The sequence below is a fragment of the Panicum virgatum genome, chromosome 7N, assembly GCF_016808335.1.
Source record: "Panicum virgatum strain AP13 chromosome 7N, P.virgatum_v5, whole genome shotgun sequence".
Taxonomy (NCBI): Eukaryota; Viridiplantae; Streptophyta; class Magnoliopsida; order Poales; family Poaceae; genus Panicum; species Panicum virgatum.
Window position 1 is genome coordinate 22,525,181 of NC_053151.1, and position 8,579 is coordinate 22,533,759.

General features: G+C 45.3%; 1 protein-coding gene across 2 annotated transcripts; it reads right to left on the minus strand.

Moving 5' to 3' along the window:
• Positions 1-4,912: 4,912 nt before the first annotated feature.
• Positions 4,913-8,579, minus strand: LOC120683908. 2 transcript variants are annotated; one of them, XM_039966008.1, is made up of 5 exons: positions 8,092-8,579; positions 7,091-7,994; positions 6,855-7,009; positions 5,367-6,720; positions 4,913-5,261 (listed from the first exon to the last, which is right to left on the minus strand). In XM_039966008.1, the coding sequence occupies exons 2-4, from the start codon at positions 7,664-7,666 to the stop codon at positions 6,708-6,710; spliced, it is 744 nt and encodes a 247-aa protein (XP_039821942.1). In that variant the 5' UTR covers positions 7,667-7,994; positions 8,092-8,579; the 3' UTR covers positions 4,913-5,261; positions 5,367-6,707. The 2 variants fall into 2 exon arrangements, with proteins under 2 accessions (XP_039821942.1, XP_039821941.1); XM_039966007.1 differs by having other exon boundaries at positions 5,367-7,009; positions 8,092-8,507.

The window sequence follows — 8,579 nt, forward strand, 5'->3', positions numbered from 1 at the left end:
GATGCCACAGTAACCAGCAGATAAGATCCACATACGGGAAAGCTAGGCCTTTCACATATTCCTCCTAATCGATACCAAGAAGACACTGCTTGTAATACAATGCAGATAGGTGGTGTGAATCCCGTGGATTCTTATTCTGGATGATCTTCTCCACTTTGAGAAAGCAAAGCACCTATATTCTAAGAGTGATGAGGCTTGTTACAGTACTTGGAAAGCGACCAGAGCTATTGATTGGGTATTAACTCGTTATCTCCTCTTCGTTGAGGGAATTAAATCTTGTAGTATTTTCCGTCTGCAGACATATGTTATACTCAGGATGATCGATGCCTGATGAACCAAATACCTCATTAAAGATAAAATGTTTAGGTATATACCTCAATAAAGACCAAGAACCCACGTATATCAGTGACACTGGTAGAGAGAAAACCAAGACTTTTTTTTGGTGGGCGGGGGGGGGGGGGGGGGGGTTGGGCGGGGTTGTGGGGTTGGAGACCGGATGTGGCTACTCAACCTAAACAACCAGGTAAATTTCTTGTTGGAACTATTTGTCTTAAATAAATGCAATAGATATTTGCTCCCTGTCATATTTTTTTACATAGATATTTGCTGGTTGGCTAGATGAGAATAACTTCAGCCAATCATCCGAGTTATTATACTCAATACAAGGAAAACCGATCAGACGACCCTGACACGTATGGCTCGGATTGAGTCTCGGAGGGGTCCACTCACGAGCCCCGTACAACCTCCAACAAAGGCCCTGTTTGGTTCACAGTGGGCTAAACTTTAGCCCCATCACATCAAAGAGAATCTTGTAATTTTGGAGTATTTTGATCAGTCTAATGATAAAACTTTTTGCACAGATGTGTGCTAATTCACGAGACGAATCTAATGAGCCTAATTCATTCATGTTTTACTACAACGATGCTACAGTAACCATCCGCTAATCATGAATGAATTACCCTCATTAGATTCGTCTCATGAATTTGCCTAGGGGTTCCACAATTAGTTTTATAATTAGACTTTATTTAATAGTTCTAAATAGCAAGATTCTCTTTGATGTGACAGGACTAAAGTATAGCCATAGGGAACCAAACATCCTCTAAGAAGAGTTGGGGGGATGGTACTGTTGACGACCCTTACAGAAAATATTTACCGTCAACTTTATCCCTAAAAACCATAGACATAGGGGTTTATCACTGACCGGTTCCACGAGTTTTGGTGATTATGAGATTTCAAGGAGCAAAGGTGGAATGGGCCCGAAAGTGAAGACAAACACCGGTTCCACGAGTTTTGGTGATTATGAGATTTCAAGGAGCAAAGGTGGAATGGGCCCGAAAGTGAAGACAAACACAGCACCTACACGCCAGCCCACTCTACTCAAGGAAGAAGGCCTACAACCAGAGCTTATCTAGGCCAAAACTACGCAAAACCCATGTACCTGCGACAAGGCCCAACCAGAGGGCCCACCAGCCAAAGGCGATGGCGAATGGGCCCTGGGCTAGTTCGGCCAACCCAGTGGTTCGGCTGAACCGCCTCTGGCGCTGTTCACGCCCAATTTTGGTGCCAAGATCTCCCGCGCACTGGCTAAGGCGGTGGAGGTGGAGTTGGCTCCAAGGGACCCCTGGAACCGCCTCTACACCCCTATATAAGGACCCCTCACCCTCTCATTCACACACACCATTCTAGAGAGAAGAGAGTAGAGGAGAGGCTCCACCTTTTGTATTAGAGTAGAGGAGCGTGCGGAGCAGAAGTTCGGAGGAGAGCCGGAGTTGTCAGTCTCCCTCCGCTTGTACTTCGGCGGGTGCGAGCACTTGAGCGAGCACCCGAGTCTTCTATGGTGGTGAGTACTAAGTAAAGTTATACTCTTATTATTATTCGCTTGCGGGATCATCGCTCGTCCTTGTGGCGGGGCTCTGGCCTAGGGACTCTAGCTGCAGGGCGGAGTCTGGCCGTGGTCTGAGTCGGGGTCGATAGTGTAGACGTGGTGTCTAGACTAGAGGTTCCCTTTGTTTGCTACCTTTCTCAACGGTCCGAGGGGTAGGTGTACGGGTGGTGACAGCCCTGTGCATCCTGTGTATTCCCCCACGTTAGGATTCGGCGTAGAGCTAATAGCCGGAGACCCTTGGCAGACCAGGTGTAAACCGGTGCCTGAAGCAAGCGAGTAGTAGCCTGGATATACCCTTCCTTTGTACCTATCCCGTATATTTCCACGCTACCTAGATCATCCTTTCATCCTCTTTCTTCTCCCAGGACTAGACTAGTTAGTAGACCGTTACACCTCCGTTCCTTGAGGAAAATACGATACCCTGAATACTCTCCGAGTGAAGTGCTACAACGGTATCTTCCGTACGCTTGCGGATTTATTCGTGACGTAAGAAATACCAATAAGCATTTCTGGCGCCATTGCCGGGGAATGGTTGCTGTAGTTGTCTTCGAACCAAGTCTGCCCGTGTATCCTTAATTTGTTTTACCTTTCTTTTATCTTTATCCTTATATCATGGAAAACCTTTCTACCCATCATTTCTTTTACCGCAAACCTTACACCCCTGAGGATGAGTTCTCAGAGCCATCAACCTCTTATAGGCCAATCACTGCCTCTGGCTATGAACTCCGTCCCGACATCATTGCCATGGTTCGGAAAGAACCCTTATCTGGATTAGAAAATGATGATCCACACAAACATCTGCAATTATTCGAGCAACTATGTTCGTGTCTGGTAATCCCAGGCATGACACAGGAAACCTTGAGGTGGAAGTTGTTTCCCTTCTCTCTCACGGAGAGGGCGGAGCAATGGTACACCCACAACATGGGGAGTGTGAATGGTGATTGGGAAAAGCTTCGAAATGACTTTTGTCACTCGTTCTTTTCTTTGTCACATGTAGCCTCTCTGCGTAGTGACATCCTTGAATTCGAGCAATCAGAGAAGGAGTCTATAGGTGCAGCATGGGCTAGATTCTCACATCTTTTAACAATAAGCCCAGTCTTGTCTATACCCGATGATGCACTATTGCACATCTTTTGCACGGGGTTAGGCATCACCTCTGCCTTACATCTCGACATCGCCGTTGGAGGTTTGTTCGCATCCAAAACTCTAGCTGAATGAAAAGAGTTCCTAGATTACATCTCGGGACGCTTTTCCTTCCTCACTGACCATGACGAACCCTACCGAGAGGCTTTCAAGTCGAGCTATGAGAGCTCAGTCGAATCTAACACTTCCATATCCCAAGATTCATCTGTTGGGTCCTCTCCCGAACCACGAACACCGAACCTTCGGAGTTCCATTCCCGATTCGAGGTTGATCCTTTTGAAAACCATGTAAACACCTCAAAATGCTTTGATGCCCAACCAAGGGAAGAGCTATCTTCTGTCCACGCTGATCAAACTAGAAATCTCTTGACAGAACCTCCCCTCATGCCTACGGAACCTCTTCTTCCTCCCAATCCTCCTAACAAATTACTTCTTGAGGACACCATGAAGGAGGAACAGCTAGAAGGAGTGAAGTGCTATTCCGAAGATATTTGGATTAGTTCACCCTCTACAATCCTCTCTTGTTCTATAGGAGGAATTACCGTAGAAGCACATCTTAACCCCATCATGGAGGTTAACATGATGTCGTGGCACTTAGCGCACACTCTTTTGGGCGATGTTTCGCTAGCACCATCCGATGTATTTCTCAAAAGTTGTCCCTTTGGGCACATCCTTAAATGTCAGGGGGTTGCTTGTGCCGTGCCGCTCACGCTAAACAAGATCAAGGTGAACCTAGACTTCCATATCCTTGATCTCGATCTTCTCCTAGGCTACCCTCTAGAAAAACTTCACGAAGAAAGCCTAGATGAAAAGCTTAGGGAAGCCGCTTCTGCCACTTCTATCTATTGTCTAAGAAATCATTCGGCGAAGCTTGCTCCCGAGCAGAATACGCTCGATGACATGATGCATACATTCTCGTTCGTATCATCCAAGCCCATTCACTTTGAGGTTGCAGAATTTTCTGCCCCCAAAGTGTATGACTCGGATGAAACCCTTCACTTTTGTGAAGACGAACAATCATCACTCTCGATTGAATCTGAGCCTCTTCCCACTGGCCCACACTATGTTGTTTTCAACCTAGATCGGAAACCAATATTGATCTTCCACGATGAATCATGTGGGATGGAAAATCCATGGGCGCGACCATGGAATTCTGAGGCACTGACTCTGAAGTCTGTAGGAAAAGATTCCATAGACGTGCAAGGAAGTTTCATTCTTGAAACACATCAAGAACCATGCTCGCAGGACATACCTCCAGAGTCAGCTTTGCTCTGTGCCACGTACTTATGCAGGGATCTCAACCTCCTCCCAAAGCTCTCTTGCAAAATGTTTAGGAGGATGGTTGTAGATGCTTTTGTTTAACGTAAACATTGCAGATTTCATTGTTGCACTGTGGCACTAACCTTGCAGCTTGAACAACATTTAACAAAGGGCCAATTGCATAACTACCCTGGTGTCCTTCCTGAAGTGCACGTTTGCCCCTCTTTTTTTTGACTTTGCGTGTTTGCCTCCTTTTTTTGAATCTGAAGCTTCTCATTGCCCCCGTTCTGTTAAGGACAGGTAACGGTGTTAAATGCCAGATAAAAGGACATGTATGCCCTTGGCTTGAATAACCCCACAATTTGCATAATTGGACCTGTTCTATAGAATTTTCATAACTAAACATGTTTTTGATAAATTTGAAGTAGATAACAGCAAATATTTGTATTAACTAACAAAGTATACAAATATACATAATTGGAAGCACATTGACAGCCATATATCACACAGCAATTGGAAGCACATGGCAGCAAGAACATGATATATGGCAGCAGCAAGAACATAATATATGGCAGCAAATAGCTTGAACACATGCCTAGTCACATGATATATGGCAGCAAGCACATAGCAGGTTGAACACATGTTCAGGTCACATGATATATTTCAAAGCACACATCCAAATCGCATGATATAACATGGCAGCAAGGTCACATGTTCACATAGCACAATACATGTCCAGATCACTAGTCTTACACATTAGATTAGGGATAGATTATGTGTTCACATCACATGTAAGCATACAAAATAAAGGCAGCAAGGTCCTATGTGCTCGGTTTCTCATGTCCAAAGTCTGTAGACATTTCTAAGCATTGAAATAGGCAGCAAGCTTTGAAACTCCTCTTCCTCTTCCTCTGCCTCTCCCTGTTGGTGGTCTCCCTCTGCTGCCTCTCCCTCTAATCTGACTTGTAGTAGCACTTCAAAGCAATTGAGCAGAATGAGTCAACAATCATGCAACACATCATGAAGAAATGAAATTAGTAGAAAATAGAAGTTAAAGGGAGTACACATGCATCACTTACTTGGATGATACAGCAGGTGATGGCCTCCTTGTTCGCCTACGCACTTCTGATGATGCATGGCAGTGCTAGAATCATTGCTTCCTTCCTCCGATGCATTCTCAGAAGATGAGAGCCTCCTCTTTTGCCTAGCAGTCAAACCACCTTGACATGTCTTAGCTGTATGTCCTAGCTCACCACATTCAGGGCACCGTCTTCTCTTTGTAACCCCAGGCTTATCTGAGGCTTTAATCCTAGTTTTTCTTGGCCTCCCAGGCTTTCTTCGCAATTTTGGCTTCTTGATTTTATACTCTAGATCCACATGTGGCCACAAATGCTTGGATGTCATTGGATTGAACATACCTGAATATGCCTTTTTGAACTTTTCAACTGAGAAGTAATCATGGACATAATCATCCATCTGCACCTCTCTACTAAGTTTTGCAATGAAGACTAAAACATGTCTACAGGGTTTTCCACTCACTTGCCAAGCCCTACAACTGCATGTCTTATTCTCTAAGTTGACTGAATGCCTGAAAAGAGCACCAGATTTGGTTGGCGCGGTTACTTCAGCAGTGCCATGCGCACATCTTAAAACCTCACAATCCTTGATTGCTTTGCTTTGATCAATAAGAGCCTTAGTAATAGATGGGATTATTCTTCCCTCCATGGACATTGCAATCTTTCTTCGCAACACAAACTTTTTAATGATCATGCATTTCCACAATCTATAAGTCTTTGACTTTATTCACCCAGTTATTGAAAGATTCAGATAGATTGTTTTTGATGTAGTCTACCTTGCAATCTTCAGAGAATTTGCTTCTACTCCACAAGTATTGATGGTTCTCATCTAAGTAAACAATTGCTCCAGGGCACTTCTCTTTTATCCTAGCCATGTGCCAATTAAATTTCTGAATAGTGTAACTTTTGGTAGCTGGACACATGTTATAATTGAACACTTCTCCGTGATACTGCTTTTTGAAATTCTTCCATAGATGTCTCATACATTCTCTATGCTCCACTCCTGGGTACACATCATCCACAGCACCTCCAATACCCTTTCCTACATCTGCACTAATAACTAAGCCTGTAGGTGTACCAATAGAAACCTTCAACTTCTGAATAAACCAAGTCCAACTCTCTTTTGATTCAGCCTCAATCACTCCATAAGCAACTGGAAATAGCAAATTTTTCACATCTATTGCCACAGCAGCCGCTAACTGACCTCGTGATCTACCTGTTAGGTGGGTGGCATCAATTGAAATATAGGGCCTACATCCTTGCAAGAAACCATCAATGCAGGGTTTTAGTGCAACAAAAAATCTCCTGAAACACACATCACCCTGATGATTTTCTGTGTCTAACTCAACAATACTTCCTGGCAATGAATTGAGTAGTGCAGCTTTATAAGTGGGCAGCAAAGCATAACTATCATCCCATTTTCCAAACAACATGCAAAGAGCCTTTTCTTTGCCCCTAAAAACCTTGCCATAAGGAATGTCCAGTGAATACCTCTTGTTCAATGCATCTTGTAGCTCCTGTGGCTTTTTCGTTGGGTCTTCCTTCAACATATCAACCACCCTTTCAGCCACCCAATTATTTGTGGCCATTGTGTCACCACAATTGTTGACCGAACTACACTTGTGCAATGGTCCATTTTGCTTAACCTGCAGCAGGAAAAAAGAAAATCTATTAGTACATGGCATACCAAAACAGCAAGCAAAACTATGGTTGTGATAGGAATTTACCTTGCAGCCTATAGATTTCTTGCTAGTAGATGCAAAAAATATCCAATCGCAGCCTTCTTGCTCTGCCCTCAAACATTTGGCTCGGAATCGTTGTTTGTCTTTCTTCACCGTACGAAAAGCGTAGTCATTCAATATTGCATGATGTGTCAAAGCTGATTTGCACTGTTTCACATCAGGGAACACCACACCAACATCAACACAGGGATTATCAACATCATAATCAAATATAGACAAAGCATCTTCGTCATCCTCATCAAGTATTTCATCATCAGGTTCATATTCAGAATCAGATAAATCAGAGTTAGCCATGTCACTCTCATAGCTGCTGTTACTTGGTGCAACAAGCGATTCGGTGTCAGAACCATCCTCATCAACTCCAAGTGGCTCATCATCATCATTTTTGGGCTCCAACATTTCTTGAGTGCGCTGTGTAGGATTAATAGGAGGATCCATTTCTTGAGTGGGTTGTGTAGGATTAATAGGAGGATCCAAATCAAGTGGTGGTGTATCCGGAGTTTGTGCAATTTTGTTCCTCACTGAAGGGTGCAACCTACGTTTTGTGGGTGAGAACTCCATCTGCAATGGACCTTCAAAATCATTGATCTGGGCATCAATGTCCACAACTCCATTCTCTTGGTTTAGTTGAAACCACTCTAATACATCTTTATCACTTTTAATCTGAATAGAAGCATCCTCCAATGACCGCCACAAAGAAATGTATTGCTTTGAACCCCATACAAATCTATCACCAATATAGTCTACTAACTGCAATAAACCATAAGTCCATAACTATGCATGTCAACAGTTGTGGTCAAGGTTTCCCTCGTCCTGTATGTCTTTGGTCCCCCATCCGGCAAACTCCAAAATGACATTAATAACAAGTTCTAACTCATGCTGATTCAACCTATAAACATGGGTACAGGTACAACATTCAGTTCCATTTACATATCGGTGTGCAGAGTCCATTCATAGAGGTTGAGAACTTGAGATTCAAAAGTTACCCGACATGCCGTGGAGGAATAGATTCCAGAGGTTCTGCCTGGCGCTCTGCCGGTGCGCTCCGCCTGGCGCCGCTCGCCGTCGGCCGCGCTTTGCTTGGCGCCGCCTTCGCCATCGGCCGCACTCTGCCTGGCGCCGCCTTCACCATCGGCCGCACTCTGCCTGGCGCCGCTACCGGGCTCGGGAGCTAGCGCTCCGACTTGCGCCGCCGTGGGGCTCGGGAGGGCGCCTCCGCCCGGCCGCCTGCCGCCGTCGGGCAAGCTCGGGAGGGGCCCCCCGCCAGGTGCTACCGCCGGGCTCGGGAGGGCACGCTCCACTGCCAGTTTCGGGAGAGCGCACCGCCGGCTGCCGTCGGGCGCTCACGGGAGGAGCTCGCCAGGCGCCGCCGCCACCCCTGAGACTCACGAGCTGGGGTCGCGATTTGCGGGAACGATGTGGACAGGAAGCCTTCCACTGAGTGGATAAGGTAGGGGTAAGAAGGGCATTTCAC

Excerpts from the sequence above, each read along its gene's own strand:
- LOC120683908 (XM_039966007.1), bottom strand. The coding sequence starts at position 7,666 with ATGGAGTTCTCACCCACAAAACGTAGGTTGCACCCTTCAGTGAGGAAC. Across the intron at positions 7,010-7,090 it reads AGAAATCTATAGGCTGCAAG|GTTAAGCAAAATGGACCATT; the intron begins GTAAATTCCTAT and ends TTCCTGCTGCAG.